General features: G+C 38.0%; 1 protein-coding gene across 18 annotated transcripts in view; it reads right to left on the bottom strand.

Annotated features, from left to right (window-relative positions):
* The window catches only part of GREB1L (GREB1 like retinoic acid receptor coactivator), a 152,773-nt gene that overhangs the window by 41,763 nt on the left and 88,999 nt on the right, over nucleotides 1-22,011 (bottom strand). For 8 of the 18 annotated variants that reach the window (XM_034429572.3, XM_034429576.3, XM_060682005.2 and 5 more), the window contains 5 exons: nucleotides 20,711-20,887; nucleotides 18,955-19,077; nucleotides 4,963-5,097; nucleotides 2,602-2,721; nucleotides 495-632 (listed from right to left, as the gene is read on the bottom strand). In XM_034429572.3, the coding sequence (XP_034285463.1) occupies nucleotides 495-632; nucleotides 2,602-2,721; nucleotides 4,963-5,097; nucleotides 18,955-19,077; nucleotides 20,711-20,887 (693 nt within the window). Of the gene's footprint in view, nucleotides 1-494; nucleotides 633-2,601; nucleotides 2,722-4,962; nucleotides 5,098-18,954; nucleotides 19,093-20,710; nucleotides 20,888-22,011 lie in introns of all 18 variants that reach the window. The other 10 variants (XM_034429570.3, XM_034429567.3, XM_034429569.3 and 7 more) reach the window with 2 other exon arrangements.

The following is a 22,011-nucleotide window of genomic DNA, read 5'->3' as shown; positions in this document are numbered from 1 at the left end:
CTAATTGGCCACTCCCTTAGCCTAGTTAAGAAAATATGCAGCTGGTAACAAGCTGCAGGAAACAACTTTAGTTCGCTAATCATCACGTTGGTATGTCTCTGCAACCTTGTTTCTGGGCCTTCTGTCAACTCCAGTAAGACTCTGGCTATCTTTCTGTGGAGTTCTGGCAGGCTGTTAAGAACACTTTATTAACAGCCGGCATTTGCTAAAACTGTGTTATTTGAGTAAACTAAGGTTTGTTCAGAGTTTGTGTGTGCTGTGTTCTTGGGATCCGTAGCTGGGGCAGAACAATTACACAGTCAATTTTCATCCCTTTGGGATCATAAAAAGAATTTTTTTCTCCAAGGAAAAGTAATTCTACCGAAATCATTTTTAAGCTTGCATAGAATGGATACAATAGGTTTTAGAATTTTAATCCAAAAATAAACAACAGTAACAAAAAATCAGGAAAGTAACAACTGTAGATTATTATACTACATTATCGGAGAGCTTACCTATTAGAATCACTGGTCTGATTCCAGAGTTAATCAGAAGATTTTCAGGAACTATTACAGTCTCCCCTGCAGGGATGGGTTGAGGCTGTAAAATTCCAGTTAACATTGATTGCGGAACTGGGACAGATAAAAGAGGCTCTATAAAAATACAGAAAGGGGACAGATCTATTATAAAAAGGGTCATGCTGTGATTTGCCCTTATGAACAATTTAACAGTAAAAAACAACAACCATTCTTGTTCTGGAAATCATTAAACACAATAAAATTCAAACTACACTGCATTTCCTTTTGAAATTATACTGAATTCTTTCAAACCACTCTTTCTCTAGCTCACCCTTCCAGAAGATGTTATCTTTTTAAAAAATCTAAGTTTGTAGTTGATGGAGGTGAATCAGAGAGGAAAAGATGCATACACAATTTCCTCAAAGCCAAATATTATAACAGAGCTGCTTACAAAAACTCCATTGAAATGTTACCTATACAAAGAATCAGATTCAATACTAATTTATAAACAATCACATGCAAATTAATAGTGAAACATTCTCACAGACTAATTGAATGTTGATTTATCATATCCTAATCACAATCTATCAAATCAAAGCTTTAGACACAAAGGAGCCATAGATAAATTTTATAGATAAAATAAATTTTGTAATTGCAAAGCTGAATTAATGATTTGCAATAATTAAGCACACAGAGAAAAAAAAAACACATCTTTTTTTAAGCCACATAAATCTTTTTTGCTTTAATACAGAGTTTATAATTCACCAGGAGAAATATCTGCATTTTTTAAAAATCTCTAGTACAGATACTGTTATCCATTAACATTTTATTTCAAAGTAATCCCATTTCATCTAGCAAACACTTTGATGAATGATCCAGGTCAAAGCAAGGTGGGGGAAATACAACCCTGCTACCATCCCTGGGGTTTCCTGGTAGTTTTTATACTAGTGCCTGCAATGTCCTTCTGGGCCATCTGGCAAAATCAGGCTTTGTTAGCAGTGCTTTACTGTGATCCTTCCTGTCAGGAAGCTTCCATAAGATGGTGCTGGCGAAGTCTGTTTAATAACTAGGTCAATGATCTATGTGTCCCACCCTGTGTCAACATCGGATCTCCTGAGAAGCTCATTTTGACCTTTTGCATGGGGTACCACAAGTATGTGGATGATACCCAGCCCTATAATTGTTGCCTTGGTAACAGCTCTTCTTTCTATCCTTCAAGGTCATTTCCTATGACCTCTACATATCTCTCCTCCAGATGTGCTGGACTATAACTCACTATACTGAGAATGAAGGAAAATGAAATCCAATCCATTTGGAATACACAAGATTGGATAAAGTTGTTGTATAGAGTAAAAAAGGCATGTGGAAGAAAGACAGCTGATGTGATTAACTATATTAGAGACAGCATTAAACAGCATTTATCAGTTTAATTTATGACCCATAAGAACAAAGGTTTCTGTCATGATACAGTATATAGATCCATGTTGGAATGATATTAGTCTATTTTATTTAATATGCATGTATTGATAATCTACTGAGATGAAATTAAATACAATTTATACAGACATCAATTGGGAGACTTGGATTCACATCCACCATTTAGTCATGAAATTATTGGGAGATTCTGGCAGAGCCTAATTTGGAGATGGAAGTTCTTGTTCTCTAACCTGAGCTGCTGTAGCAAAGGCTAGTTATCAATTCCAGAAATTAATTAATTAATTAAGGTGGATGTATATCACCAGGTCATTGGCTGGTCAGAGGTGGTATTCAACAGGTTCTGACCAGTTCTGACCAGTTCTGGAGAACCAGTAGCGGAAATTTTGAGAAGTTCGGAGAACTGGTAAATACCACCTCTGACTGGCCCTACCCCCATCTATTCTCTGCCTCCCAAGTCCCAGCTGACTGGGAGGAAATGGGGATTTTGCAGTAATTTTCCCCTGGAGTGGGGAGGGAATGGAGATTTTACAGTATCCTTCCCCTGGAGTAGGGGGGAAATGGAGATTTTACAGTATCCTTCCCCTGCCACGCCCACCAAGCCATGCCCACAGAACAGGTAATAAAAAAACTGAATCCCATCACTGACACACATATATCAGAATCTTGCCTGCTCTTGGAAGAGGCCGGATGGCAGGAACAGGCACAATTACACCAGGAGGAGGGACTGGGGATCCAGGAGACCATCCTCGGTGTCGTTTTTTGGGTGGGCCAGAACTTGTCAGGGTAGCTAAGCAGAATTAATACAAACAAAGAAAACATAAATAACAAAAAGGATATTTACCTTCTATATGCTTTAATGTCTACCCCATGTAATAAAGCACTTTTATTGACAACTCTGACTTTCAGAAACTTTATAACTGCTGAAGTCATTATAGTAAAGTAGGTAATAACAAGGTCAAGAAGTTATTTTTTACTTTTTTTTCTGCAGATATATTCGAGCCCGGTGGTAACATCAGTGGCTTTGAGAGAAAGGGGAACTGAACGCAAAAAAACTACAAATATTTTTAGACAATTGTAAAACAAGCAATTGCACTGAGGACCAGAAGAGCACTGTAAGAAGATAACAAAGGAGGGGATTTAACAGGGAGGGTAAAAAAACACACTATGGCAGCACCCAACTTTTTTGGACTTTCCTACAACAAAGATTATGTACAATATCTCTGAATATTATGCAAAGCAAGGATAAGCAAGATCAGTATTTGATATTTGGATAGCATGCTAAAGCTTTCTGTTCCACAGTTGACAAGTATTATAATTATCCCCAAGGAATTCATTTTCACCTTTTGTCTTATTAAAAATAACAGTTGGGACAGCTTTTTTTTAAAGCTATTCTGAGGGCTACAATCGACACAATTTTTCAAAACTTAAAAAAAAATACAATACTTATATATGTTCAGAATCACTTGTCTTCTTTGTTTAAAAAACAGAAGATGACCCTTTTATTTAGCTATAATTTATGAAAAGAAAAATGAAGAATGTTGGCTTGAATCCTAGTCACATGGAAGCTAACTGAATTTAAAGGAAATGTATTTTAAATTGTGGAATAGTAAATTTACTTACAGTACATGTCTTATTTTGGAAGACTATTGGTTTTTTAGTCTTTCATAATCAAAATTAAGGGTTTTTTTCAATATGGTCATTCTTTTTTACACTGTGTTACTAAGTAGTCTTGACAAACTTCAGTTTTTGCCATATTTTTCTATTTATCAAAAAACTATATTGAATCTATTTTATTCTAATTAATCATTTAGTAAGTTTGAAAGACAGAACATACTAAAATTAAATTACTGACAGCACAAATAAAAATATATTTAATCATCTTAGTTCCCCTAACTGGCTTCAGGTAGACCCTTGGGAATTAATGTTATTTCAAAATATTTCAAGCTAAAATTGATCAAATATCTTAAATTAGAACTTAATGTATTATATTGTGATATTGTAACTATAAAAACTAATAAATAATAACATGGTACAAAATAAAGTGGTTCAGAGATAGGAATGGCAATAAGTCTAAAAAGTTAAAAATAACCAGTAGAATATAAATTTTATGGGCATGTTCTTTTTAAAACTAATGGCTTACTTTACAAAATATTTTTTAAATAATGAGATGCTGGGGGAGTGTTCTGGCAACTTTAACTGCCAATTGGAGTTCTAATACAGAAAACATGTATTTTACAGATGATATACTGTTTCAACCTTTTATTTAGTGGGTTTATTATTTACCAGTAATAAATAAATGAATTAGTGTAGAATATAGGATAAAAGTAAAATGTTGAGGCTAGTGATTAAGACCTAACAGTGGGAAGACTCAGGTTCTGCAATGAAGCTCACAGGTTGATTACAACCTCTTGACCATACCAGTTTAGCTTTCGAGCAAAGATAAAATGAGGAAGAAAAGGAGGAGGAAGAATAGAGGAATATTTAAACCAGTTACATTGTTTAGATGAAGTGCAAATTATATATGTAATAAGTACATGAACTTAGTAAAAAATAACATTCCAATAGGACAGTGTATTGTTTGGACCTTCTGAATTTGAACTACAAAAAAAGTAGCAATCACTAGATGGCAGCAAAGAAAATACAGAAAATTTTAATTCTTTGCTGTCATCTAATGGTTAACTAGATTGTTGCAAACTAAATCTGGTAATCCTAGTGTTGGTAATACGTATCACAGAAACCTGATCTGACCGCAACATGATTTTAAAGTTGTCTTCACTAATTTGAAGCCTTTCTGATATACGTTGTGCCATTATATTGACTGATCTAGCTGAGAATGGTAAGAATTAAACATATTTGAAGGATACCAACAGGAAGACAGGTGAAGTATGAGGTATTTATCATTTGTTTTGTTCCATAAAGACAATTCTATAGCAAATTATTTACATTTTGTGATACTTCACACAAAACATTTACATACTAGAGTCTAAGTAGTCCTAGATTGCAATGAGTTTGATTGAAAATATATTACCTGTTGCAAATGTGTTTCCTACAAGTTGCCCAGGCAAAGCAAGTGGTCTCACTATGTTCTTATTCCGAGTCAAATCTTGAATTCCACTTAAATTAACAGCAGAGGAAGACTGTGCTTCACTGAATACCGAGGACTCTGTCAAAGAGATAATTGTAACTATTTTTTTAAAATCTACAATAGTCTTTGAAAATTTGTCTAAGATACAGTATCATCACAAGAGGGTTTTTTTCAGATGCTATGATGAATTTTGAACATGTGTTAAATCATCATATTTATCATTTATAATATACTTCTCCAGTTATGGGTGTCACCTTGCTGTTTGTATGTATACTGAGAGCTTATCTACTGGAGACAAATTCCTTGTGTGTCCAATCACACTTGGTCAATAAAGTATTCTATTCTATTCTATTCTATTCTATTCTATTCTATTCTATTCTATTCTATTCTATTCTATCCTATCCTATCCTATCCTATCCTATCCTATCCTATCCTATCCTATCCTATTCTATTATCAAACAAGTAGGCTGAATCTTTGAATAATTGACCTGTGATTATTACCATTATTTTTATGATACATTCCTGTATGTTTTTTCACATAATTCCACCATTTATGAGACAAATGGCTTAATCCTATATTGATACACTAAGAAAATTAAGTCCCATTTTTTTTCAGTGAGACTTGCTATTCAGTAACTGAGTTCAGAACTGCAACCTGAATTCCTAGATCTATCCAGTAGATGCAATATCCTATCAATATATATATAAAGAAGGAATAAATTGATATTCCAAAGAATATGCAGATGTGATTTATTCTTCACTACTGTATATTCCAATAATCTAACACAGGACTGTCAAATTCCCAGCCCGCAGGCCGGATGCATCACATGCTAGACACACCCACACCCAGTTTAGTGAAGGGAGGGGGGGGAAAGTCCCAATACGTCACGTGACAATGTGAGTTTGACACCCCTGATCTAACAGAACCAAATATGAGTATGCATTAAATTGAAGCCAGATTTATTTTTTTCACTGTATCAAACACGGTCACACTACAGTATAAGGTTATACAGTACATTTATCTTAACTCTCTTTCCTTTTAAATCATTTGGCTTATGTAGAATTTCCAAGGTCTGCTTAACTAGAGACAAAACACTAGAGAGAAGGACAAATACAATGATTAGAACTATCTCTGATTGTACTATACAGCACAGTGAGTCCTAGCAAGCGAAAAAGAAAAATAGTAGATAAAGAGAATTTGTGTGATAATGCCTAGACAGAATTGGTATTAACAGGAACAGCAGTTTAGTTCAAGCATTCATTTCATCAGCAAAACTACTGAGTCCGTAATGCCTCTAAAATTACAGGGCAGATTTTTCCCTCTTAGTTCATCCAAGAAAGAAAGAAGTTCTGTATCTCTGTCCACCATACTAATGACTATAATGACTATAATGTATAATGAGTTTAATTATTGCTGCTACTCCTTTCAACTCTCTTAAGATAACGAAGCTAAGGATCTTTGAACTGCTTCTGTGAGTTGGAGAACTCTACCACTCTTTTTCCCATGGAAAATATGGCAAACTAGGCCTTCCTTCCAGAGTTGAAACTGGAGGTAGGAAAATCAGCATCAAAACTGTACAGAACTTTGGAAGCAATTGGGACACCTTAGAAATACAGCACAGTTGTAGGCTTGTTCAATGGTGCATTTCCTATTTTCTTCTTATATTTTGAACCTACTTGCTCCCAGGGAAGCCTGTGAGCATGGCTTGCAATGCGTATCTAGACAATAATAACCGTGACCCTGAATAATAAAGAAGAGTGAGAACTTCCTATTTTGATGCTAGAACTTTGAAAACTTTTGAAATACTGTATGTTTCTCTGCAGATAAAATCCCACTCGTTCAAGGGACTGTCTCTGACTTCAAACAGACATTCAATTTAAAAAATCAAAGGAAAAGTTTAATTGTTTACTGAGGCAAGACTAAATGGGTGGATCTCTGTTCTTAATATTTTCATATTGCCCAATACATATTTCAAACCTGAAGCTATGGGCTTTCTTTAATGCTCCATTACTGTATATATATTTCTGCTGTCTCCTTTCTTCTTCCAGGTCTTTGCACTTTTTAGTATCTCTTTCTTCTTGTTTTCCTGAAACAAGCATTTCTGCCATTATCAATAATGCTTAATGAATGACTCTTAAAATTAAGGTGCTGTAAATTCTCCCCTCGTTATTCCTTCCTAGAATTCTCTATTACTTAAAGTATGATTAAACTAAAATATACTGTTCCCTAATCAGAGGAAGTCAAAATGTTATGCATAAAAGAGCTTTGGTGGCGCAGTGGACTAAACTGCTGCTGTTAAAGTAGTACTTAGCTGCCAGCTGCCTGCAATTCAGGGTGGATAAAAATCAATGATATTTTTTAAAAAAATCAATAAAATCAGATTTTTTTGATTTAAATCGGATTTTTTTGATTTTTATCAAATTTATTTTAATAAAAAACTTTTGGGGTAAAAATCTATCGTAAGATAGTTTTCTATTTAAGATACATAAATAATTTAGTTTATTCAGCATGAAATGGAGCTTAGTTATGTAGCATGAGGCTGTATATTCTGCAACACTGGGACTATCGGTGAGTCAACAGTGGGTCAAAGGAGTAGCAGAGATGACAGTTGCTCTTTAAAAATTATGATTTAAATCGAGTTGATTTAAATCAAGCCTTTTTACTAGTGATTTAAATCATGATCTAAATTGTGATTTTAAATCAAATCCACCCTGCTGCAATTAGTGCGAGTTCAATTCTCACCAGGCTCAAGGTTGATTCAGCCTTCCATCCTTTCATGATAATGAAAGCTGTAGTTTAATATATCTTGAAGGTACAAGATAGTCCTGATGAAAGCAGAATCAATTACATGAGATAATTCAATCTATCCATTATGCAAAGTGTGCAGATAGAAGAATCTTGGGGAATTCAGCTTTACACGGCACAAAATGTTGCTGACATTTTATGACAGACTAATCAACTTCAGAAATAAGCAGCTCCAATATACCTGAACTGTAGTTCCTGCTCATACGAATGTATATAAATGACTTCTTTGAGCCCATGTTACATTTTAAGATGGACTCAATCTTCTTCTCAGCGCTATTGATATCCTCAACTTGTCTGAAATTGTTGTGACCTAACAGTGAACTTTTCCTTGGAAACAATGTAAACTGGTTTTCACCAGATAAATTAATCTGAGAAAAGTAAATAGGCTAGTCTGAAACTATACCAATCCCACTGAAAGTAGTCGGGGGGGGGGGAAGCAGAAAAAAGATAGAAGGGACATTTCCTAAAAGCTGTGCCAAAATCACAGACCCTGGAAACAATAGATAGCTTTCAGGAATGAGGAGAAGCCAAGAAAGTTAGAAAAGGGGACACTGGGCAATTAGAGAATGGAGATGAAAACTCTCATTTGAAAAAGGACCAACAACTGTAACATGATTAAGTTTTAGCAGTACATGGAAATATAACCAAGGAATCCAGAGAAGAATCTTCTCCCATCACTATTTTCCAAAACAATTTGCCTGGGTGCCTATCAGCACTTAATGGCAGGTTAGCTGACTATGTTTAACCAGCAAAGATAGAGAACAAATTGTAGTATGGCAAAGATTTATACCACCTTTACTCAATTTCTCACATGTATAGGAGTTTTTTGGTTAGAGAGCAGTGCCCATGGAGATCTTAGTTCAGCTTCACACATGGTTAGAGAGTTCCCAAGGGGATTTCTATCAATCACAACCAGCCCCAGGATTGTTTTCTGAGCATAAAATGAGGCATAATCCAGATATCTTTCTCTCTCTCTCCTTAGATTTCTTAAAGAAAAAGTGCAATATACTGCACATTGAAGATGTTTGATACAAAAAACTTTAAAAAAAAAACAAGAGGAAGAGAAGATATACAATTTTAACTTTTGAAGATTGGTGGCAAATATAGCTTACAAGGAAACTTCCTTTGAGGTCAGAGTCTTAGTCTGCTTTTAAAGACGCATAACAGTAATTCTATACTAAACTACAATATTTGCATCATTTCTAGACCTGAGCCTATTTTCCCTCCTTACCTTCCATTTCCCCCCCTAAAAAGTATGCAAGATTAAGAGACTACTTTTTAACAAGGTAAATATTTAGTAGACTGTTTGAAAATTACAAAGGCAATAATGGAAAGCTAATCAACATATTAATATTAAGCTCTCGGAAGATGACCTAAGCCAAAGACATATATCTGGAGGAAAGAAAATAGAATGGCCAAATTCACATGAAAGAGGACTCTAGTACCTTCAACAATTGTGAAGGACAGGGATCTACAAAAACTGCAATTTTCTTTGCCTCACAGGACAAAGTATATATTCAATTTTCTCCTCAAATGTGAATGGGAAAGAAGAGGATCTATACTGCCATCGACTCTTATATTTCCTATGGATATGATTAAAATTAAATTGCTGAAATAGCTTGCCATTCAGCTTTTTAGCAGCACCTAATTAATCAATAATGTCTAATTATTGAATTGGAAGCTACTAGAAAAATCCTGGATTGGGAAGTAAAAAATCAAAATACTGAAATGAGGCAATAGGACCGTGATGGTGAACCTATGGCATGCGTGCCACAGGTGGCATGCGGAGCCATATCTATGGGTACATGAGCGTTGTCCTAGCTCAGCTCCAGCGCGCATGCACACCAGCCAGCTGATTTTCGGGCCTTTCGGTCCCACTGGAAGTCAGGAAATGGCCCATTTCTGGCCTCAGAAGGGCCTCCAGAGGGTGGGGAAGGCCATTTTTGCCCTCCCCAGGCTCCTAGAAAGCCTCTGGAGCCTGGGGAGGGTGAAAAATGGGCCTGCCAAGCCCACCGTGCCAAAAGCAGGGGGAGCGTGGGGGGTTGCATGCGCATGCACGGGGCAGGGCACAATGAATTATGGGTGTGAGCATGCATGTGCACAACCCCCCGTGTTCCCCCTGCTTTTGGCACACGGCGGCTAAAAGGTTAACCATCACTGCAATAGGAGCTTGTTGTTGCTAAAAAAACCTACATGGGAGTTACTAGGAATTGAGCTTGACTCAAAGAAAATTTTATTTTACCTTTAGCCAGTCTTCTCCAATTCTTTCCTCTTCCCAACAAACTCAGTTCTGAGCTTCGTAATTATATTAAATAAGTTATATTTAAATAATTGAATGCATCTAAATAAGATATTTAATGGTTGTATATTAAAAATTAATGCCCAGATAAATGAATATCATTAAACAGGAACTCATGGAAATCAAATTAACTGTATAAGGAAGTGGAAGACTCAGATACAGAAGCAAAGATATGGCCAGGGGTTTTCTGTGGAACAGATCACAATTTCACAATTTGCTCATGCACAAATTCCAAGTCAAACTAAAATGGAAGAATAAATCTACCAGTTTTTATATGAACTCAAACATATACCTACCATATTCAGGCAGGAATCTCTTTGAAGTCCTGAACTTACTGAGAAGAACCTCTGTATTATGGAATGAAATCAAATAGATTTTAAGGAAGAATGTGAATACTGACAAAAACTAAGAAACAAAAGAAAGCAGATTGGATTCAGAACAATAGTGGAAATTACTACAAAGAAAAGAGAGTTCAAAGCCAACAAGGAGAAAGATCCCAAGGAGAAACTTAAGAATTTCAGAAAACTTCTAGAAGAGACATTAAAATATCTATATCTGTATGTAGATATCTGTAGAGACATCAACAAGTACAGCTTTTCAAAAGAACTCTAAACTCAAAAGTCTCAAATTGGTATCCTAAAGGATGCCAATGGACAAATAATAACTGAGTCAAAGAAAAATGGAAAAGTACATTAGAATGCTGTATTGTATGAAGGTATCTAAGATAGCTAAGAAAAAGAGGTTAGATCAGCACTCTAGACATTGTCAAGTCAAACAGCTAGTCTGATGGAAACTTTACAGGGGGGGAGAAGGAGGAGAGTTCTAACCAAACTATACCAGCAAATCCTGAAAATGACCCAGTGGCCAACAAATTAGAAGAGGTGAGTCTACATATCAATACCAAAGAAAGGAAAATTAACAGACCATGAAAATTATCACATAATATATTAATTCCACAAACTAGCAAAATAATATTACAGCCATCCAATGCAAATCAGAGCCCACCCTGAAATGGGATACACCAAACTGGCTTTAAAACAAAATTTATTATTTTATTTTATTCTCCGTCCTTCTCCGGAGACTCAGGGCGGCTTACAATGCGTTAAGCAATAGCCTTCATACTTTTGTATATTGTATACAAAGTCAGCTTATTGCCCCCACAAACCGGGTCCTCATTTTACTCACCTTAGAAAGGATGGAAGGCTGAGTCGACCTTGAGCCTGGTGAGAATTGAACTCGCAGTAATTGCAGGCAGCTGGATGTTACATGCTGCCTTAGTAGGAGGCATTAGCCTCCTACGCCACTCAGGCTCCTAGATACATTATTACTTATGCACAATGGGCAATTGAGAATGCCAAACAATACCAAGGTCAATATATGCTTTCTTGATAGAAAGGTCTTAAAATTGTATCAACCATGTCAAATTGTGGAATGTCTTTAGGAAAATAGGAATCCTAGAACACCTTATTGTTCTCATATTAACTCTTCAAAGCAGGCCAGGTTAGGAAATAAGACTTCACAAGTTTGATTGGAATTATTCTTTATTGGTGTAGGCCAGTGATGGCTAACCTTTTTGCCATTGCGTGCCAAAAGCAGGGGGAGCATGGGAGGGTTGCGTGCGCGTGTGCCCACACCCATAATTCAATGTGCCCCATCCCCCCCATGCATGTGCGCGTGACACCCCCCCGCGCTCCCCCGGCTTTTGGCAGGAGATAGCATGGTAGGACTGTTTTTCGCCCTCCCCAGGCTCCAGAGGCTTTCTTGGAGCCTGGGGAGGATGAAAATGGCCTTTCCCACTCCTCTGAAGGCCCTCTGGAGGCTGGAAACAGCCCCTTTCCTGACTTCTGGTGGGACCAGAAGGCCCGTTTTTTGCTCTCCCCAGGCTTTCTAGGAGGCTTGGGAGGGCAAAAACGGCCTCCCTGCCCCACCGGAAGCCTGTTTCCCGACTTCCGGTGGGTCCGGAAGGCTCGAAAATCAGCTGGAGCTGAGCTAGGACAATGCTCGTGTGCTCACCGATATGGCTACGCATGCCATCTGTAGCACGCATGCCATTGATTCGCCATCACGGGTGTAGGCTATAGTAAAAGGCTATAGTAAAAGAATCTTGAAAGCCTCCCTATGTTTTCTTTCTTTCCCTCTTTTATCCCACTTGATTAGGGTATAGCCAGTATGAGCTTCTTTCAAATGTTTTCCCTGTTTCCCATGCTTAACAAATGCTTCTTTTTGTAACTCTTTCTGTATCATTCCTTCAAAGTCACCTTTATCGCTCTCTACACCTGATGCAAACTTATACACAGAACAGAAAGTCAGAGTCAAGAAATGAGATTACAGTTACATATAAAAAGACAACCAGAGGACCAAACCATTCTTGGAACTGACAATGAAGATTGGTGGATAGCTTCTTCTTAGAACTGACAATTAATCAGCAGTCAAGAAATACGCAACAACACTTGGCAGGGTAGGAATGAAAGCCTTGGAAAAAATATTCAGATGTTGTGACATGTCTATACTACAAAGATCAGAATGTTTTTTTCTGTAAACTCCATGGAAACAAAAGTTGGACTCTGAAGAAGCAAAATAGAAACAGCTTTTGACTGTCCATGCAAATATCATGGACAGTCAAGAAACAAACACATGTATCATAAATCAATCCCAAGCACTCACTTGAGGTACAAATAACCAGGCTCAAATTACCATACTTTGGATACGTCATGCAAAAACTCAGCTCCCTTAAAAGGTCCATAATGCTAGGAAATCTGGAAAGAACGAGTAAAAGAGGAAAACCAGCAGCAAGGTGAAAGACATGACCGCAGTGATGATGGGTGCACTGTTGGGAGTCCTGGAAGGCCAGGTTGGGAACAAATCATCTTAGGAAGGTCTGTCTATGTGGATACATTGATTTAATGGCATGTAATCAAATCAATCAATAGTGAAATGATTCACTTGTCAGTGCAGGAAAACCTTCACAAAGAGGTTGGTTGCACTGTGATTAATTTCATCTGCATGTCCACCTCAAAAGGCAATCACAGGGATGTCTTACCCTTGAGAGAAAACCAACAAGGAGAACAGTTAACTGGATCTCGTTAAAGAAGGACACACTATGGATTTTCCAGTTCTGCCATACTACTGACCTTTTCTAATTAATTAAATCAGTTCCTGGATGGGCCTTTGTGCTGCACAACTTTTCAGCAAAAACAGCATTACCATACTAAACCAACCTTTCCGGTTTCAACCCCAACCATATTCCTAACCATACCACAGGAAGCAGGGGCATATCTTCATGTCCCTTCACCCAAGATAAATATATCATCATTGTTGTCGTCATCATCATCATTATATTGCCATCTTTATTATTGCTACTACATCACCACTCCATCATTCAAGAAGATCATGTGCATTATTAATCTGTAGAAATAATATAGTACAAATCTACTTCTAAGGGGAAATTATCTTTGGTTATGCATGTTGCTTATTGATGACTTTGAATAAGTCACTTTTTCTCAGCTCAACTTACTTTACATACTGCACAGATAAAATTAGGAACATCTGAGGTAAACTATGTGGTTTTCTTAGATGAATTATTATTAATGTAGGAGCTTTACGAGTTTTATAAATAGATACAAATCCAGAAAAATGCAAGGGCAGACTGCAATATATAATTAAATCTGAAAGCAATTAGCAGAAAATTGCCATTTATGTTTACCTGTCCATTTTTTGACAATTATATAATAAAAGGACTCCTCCTCACCACCTACTCAAAATTATATTTGTGAAATAGAAAAGCTTGTGTGGGGGTAGATGGCTGGGAATGGATTTCTGTATAGAAAGACTGCAGCTTATATTTGGTACTGGCACCCAAAATAAATTCCTTAAATTTAAATGCCATGTTATGCCAAATTCTAGGTTGTATATCTTACTGTTCTAGTAAATAAAATCTGAAATATTTTCCACTGCTCTAATCCCTGGAAGGTTATGCCATAATAACCCGTTCATTTAAAAATATTGTTCCTGTGGTCAGTGAACTTGAGTAATCAGAGTTTGTGAAGGAGACTGCACTACCTTGTACTATCTTTGTCAGCTAGCCTTCTTTAACCTGTTGATTTTCTGGTATGCTTGGATGGTATCTCCCATCATTACCTGGGGACAATACTTCTGGGCATCACACTGAGAAAGGCTATTCCAAACACTGCTCTATTATTTATTTATGGTTCTTATAATGTTATTCAGAACTTTTAGTGCTCTTTACTTAACTTGTAGCTTTCTCATCGATTTGTGTCTAGGAGTATGTGGATCAATAATCAAGGACATATTTTTAAAAAAATCTCTGCCCCGAGTTACTCCCATAACATTTTTTGAAACAAAAAGCACCTCTTTTCACCCACACAACCTTGCTGGTGTAATTTAAATGAATTGCCAAGGATAATGTGACTGTTTTTTCATTGAAAGAGTACACTTCTAGGAGGGGGTAAAAAGGATTTAGCAACTCTGCCCTGACCAAAAAACACATATACAGAAGGTACCAAGTAAATAAAACCATGATCAACTGATAAGGAAAAGGGGAGTATCGAAGATAGATTTACCAACTTGGCAGAAATAGCCAAACTACTTAGTTTACATATTATTACACATTATTCATTTCATTATTATAGAAGTCAAAGTTTTCACAAAATAGCATTCTAAACATTCTTTTCATTTGTGCTGAAATATTCTAAAACTGGTTAAGAAGTTCAATAACACACAATATATGATTCCTATACTTTCAAACCACAATTAACCTCAGATAATCTAGTAGACAGTGCTAAGCACTTGTGCTATGTATTTTCTAGTTCTTAACATTATTAAAAAGTATGGATAAAGTATTGGTAATTAATATTAATCTACTTTAATAATGAGGATATATTTCTACTGCAAAAATCTGTCAGTAGGTATGGATATTGCCACAGTGGCCACTTTATATTGGTATACAAATACAGTAGTGTTAAAATGATAACTACTCATCTATACACTTGCATATATTGTGTTTAAATATAGTTATTCCATTAAATTTATAATTGTGATTCAGGGCAAATCTATTTTTAATCCTTATTAATCCTAATACCAACTAAACACTTAAGCATAATTAAGATAGGCAGAAATTATCTCTCCCGGGAGAAATTTATTTTATTTATTTATTTTATCGTACTTATATGCCACCCTTCTCCCGAAGGACTCGGGGCGGCTCACAACAATAAAACAACAAGACAATAAAATGAATACTAAAATAATCCAATTAAAATCCCCGAACAGTTAAAACTAAAACTTCCAGCAGATCAGGAGATTTGTTGAAAAAGCTACGTTTTCAGGTCACCACGGAAAGAGCGGAGGTCGGGGGCCGTCCGGAGCCCAGTGGGTAACTCGTTCCAGAGGGTCGGTGAAGCCACAGAGAACGCCCTCATCCTGGGCGCCAACAGGCGACATTGTCTGACCGATGGCACCCGGAGGAGGGCAGTCCTATGTGATTGCACTGGGCGGTGGGAGGCCGGTGGGAGGTGGTCCTGCAAGTACCCCGGGCCCATGCCATGAAGGGCTTTATAGGTAAGTACCAGAACCTTGAAGCGGATCCGAAGGACCACCGGCAACCAGTGCAGCTCGCGCAGGAGAGGTGTAACACAGGAGTAACGGGAAGCTCCTGTAACAACCCGCATGGCCGCATTCTGGACCAGTTGGAGCCTCCGGGTGCACCACAAGGGCAGCCCCATGTAGAGGGCATTGCAGTAGTCCAGCCAAGAGATAACTAGAGCATGACTGTGCGGAGGGCATCCCTATCTAAGAAAGGTCACGACTGGCGCACCAGGCGAACCTGCGCAAAAGCCCCCCTGGTCATGGCCGTCAGATGGTCAGCTAAGGACAACCGCGAATTGGACGCCAAGATTGCGAGCGCTTTCAGAGGGAGTAAGCAACTCCCCTCCCATCAAGAGTGATGAGGTCGCTAGATCAGGGGATGCCAGTATCCACAGCCACTCCGTCTTGGAGGGATTGAGTTTGAGCCTGTTCCTACCCATCCAGACCCGTACCGCCTCCAGACACTTAGACATCATGGAAAGGGCATCCCTGGGTTGGTCCGGGGTAGAGATGTAAAGCTGGATATCATCAGCATATTGCTGATACCTCACCCCGAAACTATGAATGATCTCACCCAGCAGCTTCATATAGACGTTAAAGAGCAAGGGGGAGAGAACCGATCCCTGAGGCACCCCACAAATGAGGGGCCTTGGGGAGGATCTCTGTCCCACTGCCCAGACAAATTGTGTGCGACCTGAGAGGTAGGAGGAGAACCACTGTAAAACAGTGCCCCCCACCCCCAACCCCCCGAGTCGTCGCAGTAGGATACCATGGTCGATGGTATCAAAAGCCGTTGAGAGGTCAAGTAGGACCAGGATAGAGGAATAACCCCTATCCCTGGCCCGCCACAGAATTCACCAGGGCGACCAATGCCGTTTCCATGCTGTGTCCGCGCCTGAAACCCGATTGGTACGGGTCTAGATAATCTGTTTCCTCCAGGAATTGTGGAAGTTGGTATGCCACCACAGACTCAACAACCTTCGCTATAAAGCGAAGGTTGGAGACGGGACAAAAGTTGTTCAAGGAGGCCGGATCCAGGGCAGGCTTCTTGAGAAGGGGTCAAACCACCACCTCAAGACCCCATCCCTCAACAAAGCATTAACAATTGCCTGGATCCAGTCTCCAGTCACCTCTTTGGTTGCTGCAACAAGTCAGGAGGACACGGGTCCAATAAACACGTTGAGGCCCCCAATCTTCCAACAATCCTGTCCACTTCATCTATGGATACAGGGTCAAAGTCAACCCAGATGTTGCCTTCAAGACTTGCTCCCATCTCCTCATCAGACCTTGCCCAATTAGAGTCTAAACCCATCCGGATCTGAGCGATTTTGTCTTGTAGAAATTGAACAAAATCCTCAGCACTGCCCTGCAAGAGGTCCTCCCTCGCTCCCTGATTAAGAAAAGAGTGGGTCACTCAGAACAAGGCTGCTGGGCGATTTTCTGCAGATGCAATGAGAGCGGCGAAATAATCACGTTTCGCTGCTTCCATTGCCACAAGATAAGACCTAATATAGGTTCTTAACTGTGTTCGATCAGATGCAGAATGGGAAGATCTCCAACAGCCCTCTAGGCATCTCTTCTGACGCTTCATCTCCCTAAGCTCCACGGAAAACCATGGAGCTACCCGGGATCCCTGTCGGAGGAAAGGCCGCAAAGGGGCAATTCAATCCAGTGCCCCGGCAGCAGCCGGTTCCCAGGCGTCCACCAGGGTCTCTGGCGAATCGCGGGATAGGTATGTGGGAAAAGTCCCAAGCTCCATCAGGAACCTATCAGAGTCCATCAGGCGCCTGGGGCAGAACCAATGAGTCAGTTACGCCTCCCAGCGGTGAGGGTTGGCGGATAGAAAGTCTAGCTTAAGGAGGGAATGGTCGGTCCATGACAGGGGTTGAATAGAAAGTACTGCCCTACCCGGAGCATTAATCCACTGCCCAGAAATGGAGAAGTCAGAGAGAAAGAATATATTGCATATATAATAGCATGGTGATCAGATATAACTCGTCAATCCACCATTGGAAACAAATTTCCTTGTAGTTGTTTTCCCCTCTGTGATAAGAAAATGATGAAAGAATTTGAGGAAATACACCAGAGATTTCAAAGAATCACTGAAAATTCTGCGAATGAGGCTGGAAGAAAATACTTTAAAACCGCCCCTGGAAATATTTTCATTCTCTAAATCACAGTTAAAGATTAATTTAGTTGGTTGTAACATCCTTTCAAATTTTAATTCCAATTCCAATTAACATATATATTTATCAAGCAACAACAAATGAAAAATAGTTGTGTATTGAGATTTTACTCTTGATTTTATAAAAATAGTGGAATACTTAAACGGGGGGGGGGGGGAATCTTCCCAATGGTCTGAGGACAGATCACACTAAATACAGAATTATCCTCCATCTAAAGTTGCTGTTCTGCAGCTTTAGTACTTGAGGAATTCTACCCTTGCAAAATTTTATTTCAGTCCTATGTCCACACTGTAGAGCAAAGGCCCGAAGAGAGATATCTGCTCTATATATTTAAAGTCTCCACATAGGATTCCAAAATATGCAAGGAGCCTGTATTAATGAATGATGAACCTCCACTCAAACCTCCCACTAACCTATAAGCAATAGGAAGAGATAACCTGTCATAAAATCCTGAGGGAAGAGAGTTTTTACTGTACTTCAGTAGGAAGTCTTTGCAAATATATAGAGCAGTGATGGCTAATCTTTTCCGGACCAAATGTCCAAGGCACACGTGTGTGAACAGGAATGTGTGCGCGTGTGCCCAAACCCCAAAAATGCAATGTGTGCACGGCCCCTGCGCATGTGCCCCGTCCCCCATGCAGACCTGAAGACTAGCTGGCTGGCGGGAGGCACGCGCACATGCCCAGCAGAGCTGAACTGGGGTGATGGCTCACTTGCCATCAGAGAGGGCACTGCATGCCACTTCTGGCATGTGTGCCATAGGTTCGCCATCACAGATATAGAGCGAAGCTTGATCATACTAAGATAAAGTATCCTTTGATCATTGGCAACTACTATGTTCTTTCTTGACACAGACCACAGAATAAGTTATAACATAAAACCTTTTATTATATAATAATTTCAGACATAGCACTCCCACCTAGATTAAAGCAACCAGAAATTTTATGATTGGGGGCTTCACAGCTACAGAGGAATTGCGATGGCATCATAATCACTACTTCACAAGCGTCAGCCCTAGGATGCAACGGACTCTCAGCTCCTACCTGTCTGGGTGAACCCTGGCTTGTATCCATTGGCTGTTCCACTCTCAGGAGTCACAGATGGAGATGCTGAAGAACTAGGTTTAGCAGAATGGCTAGCAATAGAAGAGTGCCTGCTTCTACATTCTGCAAGTAAAGCAGCTATAGTACATATTTAAGCAGCCAGGTTGACAGTGAGATAATGCAGCAGGACATATATTGTATGCAAAAAACAAAACAAAACAAAACAAAATACAGTTACTGTGCAATCAAGAGTGTTAATTAAAAAGCAAAATTCTTGGAATTTGTTAAAGATTATTTCTAGTTTAGAAACATTTAGAAAATTCATGCAGCAGCCATGACCCTAACTTTGTTATGGGAAATACAAGAATAATTTCAAAGAAAGCACTCCTTCATATAGAGAGATTTTAAAATCAAATATATCTGATATTACCATTCTTCTCATTTCTTGTGCATGGGAGAAATGATAACATCAGGACAAAGGGCTCTTATAGAACTGCAACATCAGTATATTCCTCCTATTGACTACAGAAACACTTCTAGGACACTGCGCTAGACAAGACTTAGTTACTGGTATATAATATATAAGGCTTTGCACAAGAGATGGGGGGAGGTATACCAAGCACAACACACCTACAGGAAAGTTTTATTAATTACCATGACAATGAGAAGCTGCTGTCATAGAAAACAGTCTAAACAGCCATAGGACTAGATTATAGGGTTATTTTCAAGAAGATGTCCTTTCTTCAGGAAAAATGTGTGACAAGACTATCATGTTAAACACAATTTTTTGCAACTTCTGGAATAAATATCCACATATTCTCATCATCAACTGCTACATAGAATTCTTGGAATTCCATGTTTTGCCCTATGTTGTGTCTGATGAACATGATATTTCAATTAGCTTAAGCCATAGGCTAACTTCTTTATCTCCAGTATCGTCACACATTTCTTATGCTGTATTTTTACAGTTACCTATTTGGAAGGGAATTTCACTAAGGCAATTTATTTCCAAGTAAACATGCATACAGTTGTTATATTAGTTTTGATTTACCATGAACTGATCTGTTACAGACTGCATTAGACCAGAGGTAGGCAACCTGTTCCACAACATTTTTTTTTATTGTATAGCGGCTAACTTCCAAAATTAAGCTATATTTTGGGAGTTAGCCTCTACACAATAGAAATAGCTGAATTTGGTGTGGGGTGGGGGGGGGGAATTGGAGGGGAACAATTATGCAATCTTCTACCAATTAGAAAAAAATCACACCCTAGTATACATGATTCTCTTAGGCTTAGCAATCAGAAGCATTCGAATATATTTTGTTTTTTCACTGACATAAGCATAACTTTTACCTTTCAACCATTATTTTATGAGCTGCTTTGAGGCAAAAAATTGTCCTATGTTCCTTATTAGAAGGGTAAGATTAAGAAGAAATGAAGTAAACTACTTTGCAAAAGAAAATTAACATGCTTTAAAGATATATTCTATGTCCTTTAAAAATAGTTGGATAATCCTAGATTGAAGAAGGAGTCCTTTAATGTGGAAAAAGGTCCTTCAGTGGCTGATAAGAAACACTTAAAATCATATATAACATCTTACAAACTAAAAAACTAGGTTTACAATACGATATCATCTGGAAATTCCCTCTTTTAAGAAGAAGCATACCAAAATATTGTACTATTTAGCCATTCTAAAATTCAATTCTCTTAATGTTCCCCACATGCACTCAAGTACATCCAAGAAGATATTTCTTACCTTTCCAACATATAAGAGGTCCCTTTGACAGCACACCTTGAGCATTTCTTATTAGGTGGTACTTTAAGTGCTTCTGCTTCTTTGGCTGAGTGGTGAGTTTCAAATTAATGTGGTTTGAAAATTCAGTGAAATATCGAAATCCTCTTTCTCCACAGCCTATACAATTTCCAGAAAAACCTGCAGGGTTGGAGAAAAGCATGATAGTTTACAGTTTTTCTTGGATGTTTCACAATTTTGTTTCTATCCATGTTCTCTTTTTGGAATCTACCTGGCTTATTAACGTATTTCCCTCTGCACACTGATAGTTTAAAGAACATAGAAGAATAATGAAATCTATATTTTCCAAGTATCCTCAAACTTCCCTTGTTGTACCCATAGGCATCTGTTCTGCAAAATGTGTAGCATGCTATCATGACAGACGTCCCACCCTTTTGTTCTTGTTACAACTTTGCATAATATTAATGGCAGAATTTACTTTGTAGTGTTTTGTTACACATCACCCACCCCCTGTGGATGTCTATGCTTGAATTTGTGGGTTATATTCAAATTGTTAGGTGTCTAAATGTTAGGCTTCAACCTTTCCCAGACCATCATCAATCGTTCCAATTAAGCTTAACAATCTTAGATTATTCCATCTTGCATTCTTCCATAACTACAAAAGTCATTGAGAAAGCTTTGAAGAAAAACTTTGGAGAAAAAGAACACCAGGATGCAAATGTCTTTTCTCTCCTCATTAGATACCTGACATCAACAAAGGCAAGTAACATCTCTAACTTTGTATCTCTAATTTTGAATAATAGCCTCACTTATTTTGGGATATAAACTATTCAGTGCTGAATGAAAGCTCCAATAGATTTTACCCAGAGGTAAATAGGAAATCTAAATAGGAAAAAACATTCCCATTCCTGTTCCAAAATACCAAAGAAGACCAAATTGTGGACACTGTTACAGAACAATAGTTGTTAGGAAAAGCAATTAAGACATTTAAGACCTTTTACAAAGACATCTTTCTCTACTAAGTGAATTAATTCCAAAGCTGTATTTTTTCCATAAAGAAATATCTCCTTAATTTTTTTAATACTACTTTTTTGCTTGAATTTTCAAAGTCTTTTTCTTTTGATATGGATAAATGATTTAGAGCTACAGGAGATAAGAATGCAAAATACATATATTTTCAGTTCTATAGAAATTCCTGATGTAAGAAATAATCCATATTGTCACTGCAAAGATTTTTTGCAATATAGTAAAGAATAAACCAGTAAATTAAAAACCAGTTTGGCAAGGTGGCCTAATTACATCTT

Source organism: Pantherophis guttatus, chromosome 3 (assembly GCF_059756535.1).
Source record: "Pantherophis guttatus breed Tessera chromosome 3, ASM5975653v1, whole genome shotgun sequence".
NCBI classification, from domain to species: domain Eukaryota; kingdom Metazoa; phylum Chordata; class Lepidosauria; order Squamata; family Colubridae; genus Pantherophis; species Pantherophis guttatus.
Note: the sequence above shows the minus strand (reverse complement) of the source record. Positions and strands in the feature narration are given on the sequence as shown.